Here is a 17,280-nt window from a genome sequence, read left to right on the forward strand (position 1 = left end):
ATTTTCGCGGTCATTGTGACTATTGCGATCGTGAATTTTTTTAAATTTCGCTCAACTTGTTATAAAATATAATAATTTTAATTATTAATCATAAAACCTCTTATTTTATGATTTTTAAAGTAATTTATATCATATCATGTGTTTTATTTATTTAAGAAAAAATATTTATAGTAAAATATTCATATTTAAAAATTTATTTATATGATAATTAAAAAATAAAAAGAGATAAATAAATATGTGAAAAATAAATAATCATAACGAATAATATATTTAATTATTTAATTACCGTATTCATCAAATTATTATCAAACTATATTATGCATAAATCAAATAATAAGTGATTAGGTATTCATAAATTAAGTAAGAGCATTATTATTTATGAGTAAAAAGAATTGCTTTTTATGAACTTACAGTAAATCAAACTTGACAGCCTCCATGTTATGGGCGATTTTCAACAATAATAACATCAAGTCTACTTCCCATGTCTCTTGACTAAATTGCACAGACCCACACAACTTCTTATCCCTTCACTTTGCATTCAATAATTTTTTTTCTCTAAACCTTCATCCTCATTCCCATCTCTCAATTCTCTTTTTATTTGGTGTGTACTATCTGTTTACTTCTGTAAACCTCAAGTGTCACTCTCATCTCTTGTTTCTTATTTTAAGTCCTAGCAACTCTTGCCTTCTTCTATCAATGTAACATAGCCCAATCTAATCCCAAACACACAAAATCATGGCAAATTTGGACATAAAAAAAAAAAGATAATTTGAGTGTTAAATTAATTGTTTACTTTAAATTGCATATACTTGATTTTGATTGAAGTTGAACTTGAAAGAATTGATTTTTTTGAAAGTTTAAGTTTTGTGAGTTTTTTTTTTTTTCTGAATTTGTAAACTGATATTTATTTTCTTTCTTGTTATTTTTATTTTAAGTTTTTAAAAAAAATCAAATGAATTTTTTTTTTGAATTTTTGAATGAAAATAGGAATAACGGCAATAGCGGATCGCTATTGCTGCTATTCACCGTTATATCGCAAATCACGATTGTGATTCATCTGCTATAGACAAGATTCAAATTCTCTTTCATTTTTTCTCTAATAACGGTGACAGATAGTGATGCAATCGCGAAATAGCGGCCGCGACACCGTTATCCGATCGCTATTTGAATACTTACTTTAGAGTGCTGCATCTGCTGGGGCCTTATTTTTGTACTGCAACTAACTTTGAGAGATTAGTTATAAGTGTCATCGATTGCCATAGATTTCAAGATGCTGATATGTTCTCTCAATACTAGAAAGAAACATGAGCAATATGGGGCAGCAAATCAAATCCAGGAATGAATATCACCTCAAATTCTGATGCTGGTAGCATGGTCTTGAGGTGAAAATTTCCTTTGAAAATAGTCAAGCTTAAGGGTTTTTTCTTTTTTTTTTTTTTTAAAGAATCGGCTAATTTGTTAGTTGATAGACTAAGTTAGGTTCTGATTAAACCCATTAATTATTCTTGGGGTCTTGCAGTAGTACTCAATACGTGCTTTTTTGTACTTTTGGAACGCAAAATGTGAAGCTTTCCTGCATTGCACTTGATGAGATTGTGGGCTTACATTCTTCCAGCATTTTGAGAGGGAGAGGTGGATTCAAAAGTTATATTACAAATTCATAATTCAAACTTATTTATTTCTGAATTAGAGAGAATTGAAAGATTAATGTTGCTTTTTTTTTTTTCTAACTCATGGAATAAAATTTCACCATTTAAATCAACATACATACTATAGAATGTAGATAGATATTATTGACTCGTTTTTTAGAAGTTTGATTTAATAACATAAAAGTAATACATGATATTGAAATAAATTAAAACAAAAACATTATCATAGATTAAGGTAATGTTTGGTCTATTTGATGATAATCATTTTATATTATGTTTTATTTATATCTAAAAAAAGGAATAAGATTATAAAAAAGATTGATCATTCTCCTGATAAAGGATAATTCAATCTTCCAAAAAGTAGAGAAAATTATTTTTAATCTATAATTGAACTACTATTTCTTATTATAACCTTAAAAATTTTATCAATGATTTAAATTGTATAAATTTTGAGAAAAAATAATTTTGATCAATAAGTAAATTATCTAATTTTAATCCGTACACACATCAAACACAAGATAGAATGATATTATTTAATTTAATTCTATTCATAATATTATCTTATTCTATTATATTACAATCATGAGTTTCAAAAACATCTAAGTTTTAATGCTTATTCTATTTGCCACTTTATGTTTTAGCAGTTATCTTTAGACTTGGATTGAGGTAGAAAATTAAGGAGCTAGAGTGTAAAACTTACACTTGTATTTGCTTGAGCATCCAAGAGAGTAAAATAAAACGCCCTAGTCCTCAGATGGGAGAATTAATCACTATGGAGAAAATGCAAATATGCTATCTTTTGGGTTTTGGAGGTCAGGTTTCCACTTCAGTCTCTGTTTCACGAAGTTGAAAATTAAAGCAACTTGATAAAAAAAAAAAGAATTATTTTGAAAAACAAGGGACACTGAAAGTGTGGATGTTAAGTTGAAAAGAAAGAAATTAAGAGTGAAAAAACATGTTAAGGTAAAAAAACATGATATCAAAGAATTAGTTCATGGGGTCATCAGAAAACTCTTGAATGTTTGTTTTGTCACGAGGATTTGAAACAAGAGATCACATAGTCTTCACTTATGTCTACTCAGAACAGTTGTAGGGAAAGATTCTTTCAGCTTGTGGTATCAGCGGATCAGTGGGAGCTTGGCAGGAGGAACTGTTATGGGCAATGAAGATATTAAGAGGGAAGGATCTAATCACTTTCATTCTGAGTCTGGCTTGGAATGCTTACATTTACTACCTTTGGCAGGAAAGGAAAAACAGGCTTCATGGAGGATAAGGCAGATCAGATCAAGCTATTTTTTGCCTGATTAATGCTAATGTAGTTCGAGCTAGGTTAGCAAGGTTAAGAAACATAGCCAGTTATCCTTTTAATCAGTCATTTGTAATGTTTGAGATCTTTGTGAGTCCATGGTTTAATAGGTAGATTGTTGTTGATGACTGTTGTATGCAGCGTTGTTGAGATTGTAGCAGCTTTGTACTTCTTTCCATAAATAAAAGCTTTTACTTACCCAAAAAAGATTAAACATAATATACATTCTCTTAAGTTAATGAAGTCACTAAACAAACGTTGAGTAGAGATTTCCTTATGAAAAAATATTGGGGAAAATGCTTTCACCAGAACATTGATATTTGTATATCATTTATGGGGAATTCTATTTACACCTCCATTTTTATTCTATACACCTAAGTACTAAATACACCCCAAAATCAAATATAAATTTGCTATTTCTATTAAATACACCCCATCTCTCAATAATTGATTTTCCCTTCATACCCTCAACATTTTTTCTTCCTTCTCTCTTCTTCTCTCTTCAATCTCAAACCCAAATTAATCCTAAGATTACATGTTTTCTTGAATCTTCCATTGATTAAAAGTAAGATTTTGAGAATTATGTTTGATTTGGTTTAAATGCATACGAAAATATATTAAGATTTACAAAATAGATTTTGCAAAATTCGAGCTCCTTAGAAATGAATTTTCAGTAAGCCTTTAAGGCTCTCTAAAATGTATTTTTGAAAAGCCTTAAAGGCTCTTAAAAGCTCTTGGAAATCCATTTTCATTTTTGAGAAGCCTTAAAGGCTATTGTAAATCCATTTATGAGAAGCCTTTAAGTTTATCGAAAATCCATTTTCGAGAAACCTCATTTCTAAAAATATAACATAAATTTCAAAATTTTATTTTCAAAAATATATCATAATTTTCAGAAATGGATTTTCGAAAACATAAAAAATCTAGATTTGACTAGGTATGAGAGAAAGAAAGATGAAAGAGGAAGAAGCAAAAGTAAGAAAAAGGAAATAAGAAGAAAAAGGTAAAATTATAATTTATTAAATGATAAATTTGACATTTGTTATGTCGGTATTTTTGGAAAAAAATTGATAAAGGTGTACAGATAAATTTGGGTGGTGTATTTAAAAGCCTTTATCATCTATAGTGAGAACTCCAAAAGTATTAATAATGATTGACCTAAATATCCCTATAAATTTTTAAATTAACAAATTTATCCTCAAATATATAACTTTGATTAATTTATTTAAATTTAATTTAAATCAACTAAAATTAAAAAATAGAGTTTATGAGAAATTAACTTAAAATTTTAAAATATTAATTCTAAAAGTGTTAAAAGTGATTGACAAAATAATTTTCGTAATTTTTTTTATAAATTTTATTTTGAATGAATTTTTTATTATTAGACTCTTTTTTATAATTAAACTAAACACTGCTAAAAGTGATTGATTACACCTTTAATAAAATTTTGATTCTAAAAATATTCAAAGTGATTAATTAAAAAAATCATAATAATTTTTTTATAAATTTTAATTTAAATGACTTTATTTTTATTATTAAACTCTTTTTCTCTAAGTAAAATGATTTTTCATATCAAATGAAATACAAATAGAACGATACCAAAGCTCACTGTGCGTAAAAATAAAACAATTATATAAATTTTATTTCTTCAATTGTTGTAAAAATAATTGTATCTACAATTTATGTTGATAAATAAATTCATTAAAAAAATAATAATTAAGTCATTTAAGCTTTTTTTTTCTATTTTTGGCCTTTCAATTTTTTTAATATATTAACTATATATGTATGATAATGACTTTATTATTTATATGTTTTATGAGTTAATTGTTTGATCATTGATAACATAATTAAATATTTTTAGTCCCTTGAAATAATTCTTTAATATATCATTTTTATACTTTAGTAAGACCTTTATAATTAATTTTTCTCTTGTATTTTTTTCTTTAGAATTTTATAATTGTTATTCCCATAAACAAAAACTAATATAAAATCAAATGCTAAAATTAAAGGCTGATCAATTGCATCCCATTCACCAACAATTAGCATTATATGATTTATTAAACACTTTAATTAGACTTTTTACCTATAGAATTAGATAACTAAAGAGATGATAAAGTTACCAATAGCTCAGGATTGGTTCTTGTCAAATTGCCATAAGAATTGTTCATTTTAATTAAAACAATAATTAATTTAAATTTTTCTTAACTTTTTATCTTAATATGCTTATATATAATTAATTTGTCTCTCAAGGTTATTTAATCTTTCTCAATTATATTAAATTGCTCATTTTTTTGGTTATCTAGGTGGTTGAATAACGTAATGTGAATTATTTTAAGTAAAAAATTATCAAGTAAAGTAAAATTAATTATTTTTGATAAATTCTTTTAAGGTTGACAAAATTCACTGAAACCATATTTTAAATGTGTTTATGCCAAAGTTATATTCATTTAAGAAAATATATATTATTAATATTGAAAATGAAATCATTATAAATTGTATGGGTATTACATATAAAAATTTGTTATTTTTAGAAGTGAAATTTTCTTAATAAAATATGACAAGTACCAATGTTAAGAATTTATTTTATTTTATTTCTTAAAATTATGTATTTTAATTTTTTTATATAATAAAATTTTATGTATAATAAAATTTTTTAAATAAAAAAATTAAGCTTTTCATTAATAGAATATACAATTGTATTCAATTGATAGAAGCATGAATAGAAGATTACCCTAAGCAAAAAAATGAGACAAAAAATTGATTGGTTATGCATAATTTCATTCTTTTCATATGATAAAGAATGTCAGTACTATATGATGTTCAATGAAAAATATACAAATATATTAGTTTCAAACTTTTTTAGGATTAATATGAAACTCTTTTATTTAAAAAAATATTGTATACTCTTTCATTTTCTCTTTTATGTTAGTTGAAGAATATTTTGTTATATCAAAACTTTTAAGGTTGCCATATTAGATAATATTAATTTAAAAAAATTAAAATTCATTGAATCAATTATCACTATTACATTAAAATATTATTATAAATTATAATTTAACTAAACTTAAAAGTAATTCAAAGGTATTTATTAGTAAATTTTATTTGATAAATCTTTATTTAATTGTGTATTTAGTATTTCAATCATTTTAAATTTTGACTTCTCATAATTTTGAGTTAAATTTTAGACTTAATATCAATGACAATTAGGTTAAGTCAAGTTTTATTAACTACTTTTATTCATAAAGCACTCAGTTATTCACTTATTCAATTGAGTAAATTTGATTCAATATTTGGTCCATATTTCTTTTTATTTAAAAATCTAGATTCAAATCATCCTAAATCCAAAATTAAAAAAAAGTATACTCAATTACTTATAATTGCAATTTCATTTTAGAAATATTTTTAAAATTAATTAACTAATTTAACCATGAAGGCAATAAAAATAGGACATTGAAGATGAAGGAAAAAAAGCTTAAATAAAGAACTTTCAAATTATTATGAAAGAATATGAAATATTAGATTTTGATTAAGTTATTATTTTAATTCGGATTTTGGTTATGTTCAATCATTTTGGTTTTAAATAACTACTAAGTTGTTGACTTTTAAAATCAATTGAAATCAAATCAAGTTAGTTCATATTTATAATTACATTATTATATTGTTTTTAATTAAATTAAAATTTAAAATAAGTAAAAATTTTATTTGTACTCAATTTGAGTTTTGAAATGTTTCAAATTTAAGTTGATTAATCCATATTATTTTAACTATATTTTTATGGCATTAGTAGTAAATTTCAAAATAGTATAAAAACATAATACAAGAAAAATTTAAGTGTAAAAATGATAGAGATACTAATAATAATTTTAGAAGAAAATCTTTGTGCCTAAGTTTTGTAGAGATTAAAGGATAAATTTTCTTTTGAGGATTTTGAAATTTGTATTGTATAAATGTTAATCTATATCAACGAGTTTATAATTGTTCATTTATTGATCAAATTGCTATTATATGAGTTGAGGAAAATAATTCAAACATTTTGTTCAAACAATTCAAACATTTTAGGAAGAAACATAAAGTTAAACACTATTTGAGTTTTATAACCTCTTACAATATTTTTACTCTTTCAAAATGAAAAAGTTGATTGGGATCAAAATATCAAAAAATTCATTTTGAATGATGGTAATAACAAAAAAGCAATAATTAAAAGTATACCATCTTTTTGTTTAGTAAAAAAAAATTATGGAGAAAAAGAAATTAATATGAATTTAATATTTTTAAAATTGTGATATGTTTAATTTTTATAAATTTTTTAATAAATTTGTTCTAATTACTTTTATCGCATATATAACAAGATTTTCACCCAAAATTATATATTTAAAGATCGAATTATAAGGCATAATTTATTATTTCCATTAATGACAAAACACTTTAAAATTTTCAATCTTTTATAAGCAATTATATTTCGTTAATAGTTATGAAAATATATACACTAATAATTCAATCTAATCATTAATAAAGCTTATTTTAGCATGTACTATTTTACCATGAACTAAAAATTTTGAAGAATACCTTAGAAATATTGACTTAATATATATTGTATATATTTATTTAATTTAGTTTTAATACTTGCATTAGTATAAAAAGTTATGATTTTAACTTATTATTACGTGTTAAATTATTGATAATAAATTAAAAGCATTTACTAATGCTTTTCAAGTTATTTACACTTGAACTTTTTTTTCTTTCTTTCTTTCTCTACCTTACGAATTATATCATCTAGCATATATTATGATTACTTTCTTTTTAAATATATATAAATTAATAATAACATAGTAGTGGATAATTAATAACTTAGTAATTAATCATTAAAAACTTATATGTAATTAGTATAACTTAATAGTAAATTTATGGAGATCTGCACCAAATCTGTGAGATATTATCTACTTTGACATGAAGATCTCATGATTTTATCGTACAAAAGCTCATCACAGATTTGGGTTTAGATCTTTATATATATATATATCATACCATATTCACACATTCTTTCAATGTGAGATTAGGGACGTCACAATCTTCCTACCTTTAAAGCTTGAGTCATTGTCAAACCGAGTTTAACTATATGACCAAGATCATACAAGATATTGAAATTCTAAAGATGGCACCCCATGGTGTAACATTTACTGACTTTCAGGATATAACATTTAGTTTTCGTCAACTGGGATGACTCTGATACTATTTGTGGAGATCCACACCCAACCTATAAAGTATTGTCTACTTTGACCCGAAGATCTTACGACTTTATCTTACAAAAGGTGCCTCATATATTTGAGTTTAGATTTTTACATATATATCATATCATATCCACACATTCTTCAAATGTGAGATAACTTAGTAACAAATTAGTAATAATTTAAAAGTAGATGAGTGATAATTTAGTAGTCAAAGTTGATAATTTTTTTTGTAAATTAGTAATAATACAATAATACGTACATAATACTTTAATGGTAAATCAGTTATAATATAATTATAAACGCATAATAACATAAGTTAAATTAAAGATAACTTAACATAAAAAGGTGATAACTTGGTAGTTAATTATTGATGACGTAGTAATAAATTAATGATAACTTAATAGTAAATTAGTGATAATTTAATAGTTAATTTCAGTCTAATAGTAATTAATTGATATTAGTAAATAATAAATAATTTAGTAGTGAATCAATTATAAATTAGTAATAAATAATTGATAATTTAGTAGTTATTTATTGAAAACTTAAAAGTAAATCAATATAACTTAATAGTAAATCATCAATAATAATAATTAATTAATGATAACTTAATAGTAAATCATGCATAATTTAATATAAATCGGTAATAACTTGGTAGTAAATCATAGATAATTTAGTAATAAATCAATGATAATTTTATGACAAATAATTTAAAACTAAGTAGTAAATCAATGATAACATAATAATAAATATATAATAATATAATAATAAATCATTGATAATTTAGTAGTAAATTCATAACATTGTAGTAAATTACTAATAATGTAATAGAAATTACTAATAATTTAGTTGTAAAATAGTGATAATTTAGTAGTAGATTAGTTAATCATTAATAACTTTTAGTAAATAATTGGTAAATTAGTAGTAAATCAATTATAACGTTATAATAAATCATCAATAACTTAGTAGTAAAGTACTAACAATTCAATGATAAATCATTAATAACTTAATAACAAATCATTCATTAATTAGTAGCAAATTATTCATAAATTAGTAATACATCATTGATAAATTAGTAGTAAATAATTGATAATTATCAATCAATATTGATAATTTTTATTATATTTGAAATTGCCAAGGATTGGACCTTGAGTACTAGCAGAAATAAATCAAAATTTTCATTTTAGGGGTTAGGATAAATCTACCATGAACATATTTAATAAAAAAAATTAGTGAAAAATTATAAAATTGAATAAAACAATAATGTTATTACATTAAAAAAATTATCTCATATATTATTAGTGGATTTTTAAATGTCATGTTTCATAATTGTAAATGCATAATAATATATTAGTAAATTAATGATAGTTTAATAAATATAATTGATAACTTAATAATAATTTAATAGTAAATTAGTGATAACTTAATAGTAAATCACTTTCAACTTAATAGTAATTAATTGATAAACATAGTAGTAAAGCATAAATAACTTAATAATAAAATAAATGACAATTTAGTAGTTAATCATTGGAAACTTAAAAGTAAATCAATATAACTTAATAGTGGTTAATTATAAAAAACTTAATAGTTAATTAATGAAAACTTGATAGTAAATTATGGATAATTTAATATACATCAGTGACAATTTAATAATAAATCATGGTTAATTTTATAATAAATCTGTGATGATTTTATAGTAAATAATCAAAAACTGAGTAATAAATCAATAATAATATAGTATTAAAGGCATAATAAAATAATAGTAAATCATTGATAATTTAGGTGCAAATTATTAATAACTTAGTTGTAAACCACTAATAATTTAGTTAAAATTAGTAGTAATTTAGTAGTAACTTAATTAATTATTAATAACTTTGTAGTAAATTATCAACAAATTAATAGTAAATAAGTTATAACTTTATAACAAATCATTAGTAACTTAGTAGTAAATTATCAATAATTTAGTAGTAAATCAGTAATAACTTAGTAATAAATTATTCATAAGTTAGTCATAAATCATTCATAAGTTAGTTGTAAATCAATATTAATTTGAAGTAAATCATTGATAATTTAGCAGTATATCATTGATAACTTAATAATAAATCAATGATAATTTAATTATCAATCACTGATAAATTTTTTTATACTTAAAGTTGTTAGGAATTAAATCTTGGTTACTTGAAAAAATGGAGTTAGAAATTTTATTTTTGAAGATTAGGATAAACATATCATAAACCTTGTCAATAAAAAATTTAGTGAAAAAAATTTTAAATTTGAATGAAATAATAATATATTATATAAAAAAATTATCTTATAGTAAAACTAAACTCATATTTTCTTATAGGAATCTATTGTTAAATATATGATAACATAAATTTTATCAATAATTATCAAAAGTATATTATAAGTTATCAAAAAATTACAAAAATTACATCAGAAGGTTATTAACATTTTATAAAAAATTTCTAAAATTATATAAATGATTACCAAAATTATATCAAAGGTTACCAAAATTTTATCAAAGGTTATCAAAATCAAAATTATATAAAAATGTTATCAAATTTTACTTATATTATACTAAAATCAAAACTAAATTATTAGTATTTATCATTGTTATCATAGTATCAAAAAAATTATTTATTAAAATAGATTTTTAAAGATAAAAATTACATTTACATCATGTACATGCCAAAAACTTATTCACTAAAAAAACTACATTCTTTGAGAAACATTATTTTGGAATGTAATCAAGGTGCCACTTTCTCTAAATTGATAGACATTTTTGCCTTTTCATATGCATATATGTAAATTGCTCGTAGGAAGAGAATGTCTAAAAAAGCCAAGTATGATCCTCAACGGGGATAAGATTTATATTAAAATTTTTAAGTGGAGTTATGTGAATTTTTTTCTTAAAAATGATTTAATAAAAAATTTAAAGTAATAGATTAATAGTGAAGATTACTAATATGTAAAAAAATGTATTAAAATGTTGTTTATAATTAAAATTTGATCGATAATTATCCAACGGTAAATATTTTATTAATATTTTTACTAAAAATGTTTATCTAAAAAATATTTAAACAGTTTTCAAAATTTAAAAACTTGATCTATGTAACAAGACCTTTTAATTTGTTGATTTTAATTTTCGACTTTAACTTTTATTTAATCATTTTTAATAAAAAATTTTATCTAAGTTTTTTATCCTCAGTGATTAGGGATAGAAAGGTGTAGTAACCATTGATTAATTACTTCTTGTACCCTTCAAACCGCCCAAAAAACAAGTCCAATAAACAAATTGGATTTTCCTAACTACACGTTTTCTAAAAAAGTTTTTTTTTTTTTTATGGTTGAGATTGTTAAAATTGAAATTATATTTTTTGAAATTAAAAATTTTATATTTTATTAATAATCCATGCGAGTGCGACTGTTGCTAAAAGTGCTAAATGACTATATATTATAATATATTATATATTTATATAACCTTAAAAATTGAAGCTGAAGTTCACTTTTTTTTTTTTTTTTAGAGAATAGTTTGACTCTTTTGTTTAGGTGGGTTGTTTTTATTTGTATTTCCATTGAGTGAGAGAGATAGAGAGGGTAATGTTAGGCAAAGATTGAAAGGTGTATTCCTTTGAATTTGTGTTCTTTCTTTTGTCAAAGAGAGAGATAAATATCATTCCACCTTTGAAAAACATGACACTAGGCTATTTCAATCATACGGGAAAGATTAAGCAATGATCTAAAATAGAAGAGAAGAGAAGTACATATTGTTCAGAAAGAAAGAAAAAGAAACCATTTTGAAGGAGGGAGGTCTTCCTTTTTACAAATGGACTAGGTTCATTTGAACATTAATACTTCTGCTTTATTACTTTGAAATTTGAATACTAGACCCTATAATGTGTAGCTCTTCAATTTCATGCCACACTCCCCAACTTCAAACTTTCTTTCATTTATGTATAATTAAGGTTATGAGCATGTATATTTAGAACATGAAAATTTTGAAGAAAATATAAAATAATAAAATAATAAAATGTGTAATTTTTTTCACAATAAATTAGTACTATTAGATTTGTTAATTAGTAATAACACGGATAAACATCAACAAACAATATTTACTATTATCTTTATTTATATAAAAGTGTGAATATTAAAAATATTAAAATATTTTTAATAAAATTTTAATTTTAAAAGTGTTAAAAATGATTGATTAAATTATTTTAAATATATTTTATTTAAAATAATATTTTTTATTAATAAATTCTTATTCATACACAAAATATGATTTTCATATGAAATAATATATTTACCTAAATATCACTAAATTTTATTTACTTGAGTTATATATGAATGGCTTATAAAAAAAATAGCCTAATATCATCAAATTACATGTTCAGAGAGTATCCTATTAAAATTATAAGCTCAAATTTTGTAATTTTTATTTCAATTTTTTAAAAAACTTTTTTTATTGTATACTCTATAATTAATTATAGATAAAGGTTGCTGCTTATTTGGACGACGAGAAAAACAAAAAGTGAAATACAAAAATTAGGGCGTTCTAAAATTTTTTACATGTTTGAAAAGAAGGATATTATGGGGCCAGGTGCAATTTACAAATCAAGTTTTCATTTTGCTTTATTCAATTACGTTGTTTATATATCCTCTTTGTGAATCTCAAACAATACTTATATTTTGGTATAAATTTTAGTTAATTTTCTGAATAGAAGCTTTAATTGCATAAAGGCCAAAGGATGGCTAATTAATGAGATGAAGTCTCAGAAGTCTGATGAAACAAAGTCAACACGATATTCGGTGTGATTGTTGACTGGTTCCTACTATCTTAACAGACAAGAAGGATGCAAGAGAAGAGAAGGCAAAAACAAAGTAAAAGAAAGAAAATGGAGGAGAGTGGGAGAAAATAGATAGACAGACAGTCGTACAAAGTCAACATTTTTTTCTTCTTTTGTTTGCAAAGGAATAGAGTCATCTAATCGAACTTAAATTAATTGATTTATATAATTTTTTAAAAAAATAATTTAAAATTTGAATTTAAATATCTATAATTACTTTATATATTCTTAGGCTGCCAGTAAAAGAAAATCACTGACTTTATAAACTCCTTCACTGGAAGAGACTAGAGAGCCCAGTACTTTTTTTTTTCTCAAATTTGAAAGCATTTGCGTGTCTCAGTTTTACTCTCTTTCTCTCTCTGTCTATTCTGTCTATTTGTCGGATTTTGTCTTTGTTTTGAGGTTAGAGTGATACCGAAGAGGTTGAGCTAGAAGGCATGGGGAGAGCTCCATGCTGTGACAAAGCAAACGTGAGGAGAGGCCCATGGTCTCCTGAAGAAGACGCCACCCTCAAAACCTATGTTGAGACTCATGGCACCGGTGGTAACTGGATCGCTTTGCCTCAAAAAGCTGGTATAGATAAAGCTATTTTTGTTCTCTCCGTTTCTAGTCTCTATTAGGGTATTCTCTTCTTCATTTCACCTTTCAATCATAAATGGGTCTTTTATTTTTTTTTTGTTTCTGGGCAAATTTTCCTCTATCCATTTCACCAAAAAAGAGTTTTCATATGTTTTCAACTTGAAAGTAAATCATCAGACAAGGGTTTCACATTTTAATAGATTATTAAATTTGTTCTTCCTTTCTACTAAGCACGAAAGGAATATGATCATCAACTATGAAGGTATCTTGTAACGTCAGCTTTCTAAATGGTGCATTTATTTTTACCGTTCCATCGTTTTAATTTCCTTCAGTTTCAGAAAATTCTGGCAGATTTTAGCTTTTTCAGTTGTTTAGTTACATATGTGTCCTCTTTTTGCTTTAAACTTTAATGTAAAATTTAGAAATACCATTTACGTTCATAATTATGGTACTTCCCCTGCAAGAAAAAAATTAGACTGGCTGCTGAGTTTTATGATCTTTGTTCAGAGTACCGTTTCAAGTCTGGACATTATTCTCTAGTCTTGGCCTATCCTGCTTAAACTTTTATGATCATTTTTCATCTTTCTAAATAATCTGTTTTCATAATTAAATTATATATACTTTTCTGACATCCATATGCATCTGCCTCATAAAGTTTTTCTTTTCTTTTTTTTTTTTGCCCCGGAAAGACTGAATCAAAGAGAGAACATAAGACGTTGTAAATTTTGTTTCCAACAGCAGTTGAAATCAGCCTTAATCTTGCTTTTTACGTCTGTCTAAAACAAGACGTTGAACTGTTTTTTTTTTTTTTTTTGTCTGTCTTTAATTTGAATTTTGAACTACAAGTGAGCATCAATTTTATTGCCAGTAATTTTTTCTATAATTTTCCTGGCTTGGAAGTTTACGCCTCAATATGATCTCTTGTTACCTCTAGGCCTTAAGCGATGTGGCAAGAGTTGTCGATTACGATGGCTTAATTATCTGAGGCCAGACATCAAACATGGAGGTTTTACCGAAGAGGAGGACAATATCATATGCACTCTCTATAGTCAAATGGGAAGCAGGCAAGTTTTTGTCTTTGTTTTTTTGGTTAAAGAATGATCTGTCTGGTTGCTCTTAAAAATTTTAGTTAATTACCTTGATCCCAAAGCTTCTTGTGTTAACTTATTCCAATGTCGGTTGTTTTTATATTGCTTCATTTAAGAATTATAAAAACTCCTCTTGTGATTCTTGTTAGATGGTCTCTCATAGCTTCTCAACTGCCTGGAAGAACAGACAACGAAGTGAAAAACTATTGGAATACCAAGTTAAAGAAGAAGCTACTGTCAGGAAAATCAAGCTTCAATAACAATGGTTTTGTCCCTGCTAACACTAATATTCCTCCTCAACAAGCAGCTTCACAGCCTTGTTTACCAAAAGCTGAAACTTACAATCTGGATTGCTCAACTTCACAGTCTCATATTTCTACACCATTGTCAATTTCAACTGATGTTGGTTATGGATTCTCTGTCATTAGTACTCAAAACTTGCCTTTAGACCCAGTAATGGACTTTTCTGGCCCAGAAGCAATCACCCATCTGTCACAGTCACGTGCAACTTTGGCGAATAGTCACATTGTTACCTCCTCTCACGAGCAAGCCGGCATTTGGGATTCTACTTTTTTGGATACGGAGCTCAAGTCTGCCTCAATGCCTGGTAATGGATATGCTGAAGATACCGGCAATATTTTGATTGATCAGTTCAGCTTTGAGTTTCCTTATGAATTTGTCAATGGCATTTGGAGTCAGGAGAAAACGGGCGAGGTTGTTCCAAGTTGCTATGATGGTTTAGCTGATTTTTCCCATGCTGACGTAAAGCCTCAAGGACTGAATGAAAGTGTTGCTAATCGATACTGAGAGAGAAATGGCTGGAAGTTGGCCGGAATGGTGGAAGAAAAACTAAAAGAAATGTGAAAGAAAAGAGAGATACAAGATTATAAGATTTTCTTTTCAAGTCAAGTAAATGGAGCTTTAATTAATCTGATGTTGATTTTATAGTAATAGTTTTTATTCTCTGAATGCAGCCTTTAACCTTTCAATTTTGGACCATGTTACCGGATAGAAACATTTCAAATGAAATAAAAATTTATGTAAAAATGATTATATTCTATTAACTGATAAGTTTCAATATGGACAATTGTCAAAGCGAAGTGGGGTCTTGAAAATTTTGGTTTTTAATTTATCCTATGGAAAGATGGACATGGGTGTGAGGGTGATTCCATCATCATGTCTGCCTGCTTTTTGCTGTTTCACTGATCACAAAAGTTGCATGGGATGGGGGCATGGCCTGTTCAAATGGTCATAAATTAACACATCATTTTCTAATTTCTATTCAATATTCATCCGAGTTTTACCATTTAAAACTTTTACTCTCAAGATTTTTCTTGAAGCAGCATTAAATTATTGGATCAATATGTATAAAACATGACTTCCTTTCAGACATTTCAAGACCCAGAAATTAATAAAGTGCTAACATTTTCTTTTGCCATGCATGTGACTCTCCTGTGCCCATTGCCAATCTTTCTATTTCATATTTGGCACCTTTATAACTAACCTCCCCGAAAAAAAAATACTAGTAAACAAAAACAAGCATTTCTACATTTAAACATTTATTTTTCGCCACCCCTTTTCATTTTAATTACAAGTTCTAAAAATAAACTACCATTTTCTCTTAAAGCAACATATATAATGACTAATGAGATATAAGAACCTTGCCAACTATGCAACCTCGTTATATCTGGTAAAGGCTTCCCCGCTGGGGCCACTACTGTCGATATTTTTTCAACAGAGAGCCAGAAATCTGAGGCAGTTAAGGGTATAATTGATTAGCAGAAAACCCAACAGTGTTTTAATTTGGAAACCCTAGATATACCCTGGTGAATGCAATTATAATCTTGCCTCAATTTGTCCACATACCCTGAGCAGCCCAGAAGCCAAATACACACTTGTTTTGGCTAACTGGTTATTCAATGTATATTCTACCCCTTACCTCAATAAGGAACTGCTCAAAAAGGATTCAAAATTTCAAAGTTTGGGAAAAAAAACTTGTTTATAGAGTTTTCTTTTCTTTAGGAATTAAGTAAATAGAAAAGGCCCTCAAAGCTGGGCAGACATTTTGTTCCCTCTAATGTTTGCACATTGCACTTTCAGACATTTCATCATAATGTGCTTTAACTATATCTTGGTGGCGCTACTTGTAAATGAATATTCCTTCTCAAAAGTATTTTAAGAGGACCAGCATATCTGCACCATTGGATAGACCAGCATTGCTTTTCTTTTTCCTCCCTGGGACACAGTTTTAATCCTTGCGGTCCTATTTTGTATTTAAAAACTGTATTTGCAAAGAAGATCATAACATGAAAGAAAAAAGAAAAAGATTAAGATTTTGAGATTAAAATTTCAAATCTGCTGAATGTTATTTTTGACTATATAAATTAATTGAAATAAGTTTCGAGTTCAAAAACCCTATCTTTCAATGTGTAAAGCTATTTAATTAAGTTCATCTTCTTAATTGGTGTAACGCTCTTTAAAGAATCGGAGGAACTAGCTAACTTGCCTAGAGGGCCGCATCTTTTAATAGTAAATGAGAGAGAGATGATCAGAATTTAAAAGATTGAAAATCTGATGAAATCTAAA

General features: G+C 25.5%; 1 protein-coding gene across 1 annotated transcript; it reads left to right on the plus strand.

The window, feature by feature from the left end:
* Window positions 1-13,349: 13,349 nt before the first annotated feature.
* On the plus strand, window positions 13,350-15,649 carry LOC111304107 (transcription factor MYB8-like). Its single transcript, XM_022900622.2, has 3 exons — window positions 13,350-13,600; window positions 14,541-14,670; window positions 14,844-15,649. The coding sequence occupies exons 1-3, from the start codon at window positions 13,465-13,467 to the stop codon at window positions 15,499-15,501; spliced, it is 924 nt and encodes a 307-aa protein (XP_022756357.2). The 5' UTR covers window positions 13,350-13,464; the 3' UTR covers window positions 15,502-15,649.
* The last annotated feature ends 1,631 nt before the right edge of the window (window positions 15,650-17,280 follow it).

This window comes from Durio zibethinus, chromosome 13, assembly GCF_047325235.1.
Source record: "Durio zibethinus cultivar Kanyao isolate XHJ-2024 chromosome 13, ASM4732523v1, whole genome shotgun sequence".
NCBI classification, from domain to species: domain Eukaryota; kingdom Viridiplantae; phylum Streptophyta; class Magnoliopsida; order Malvales; family Malvaceae; genus Durio; species Durio zibethinus.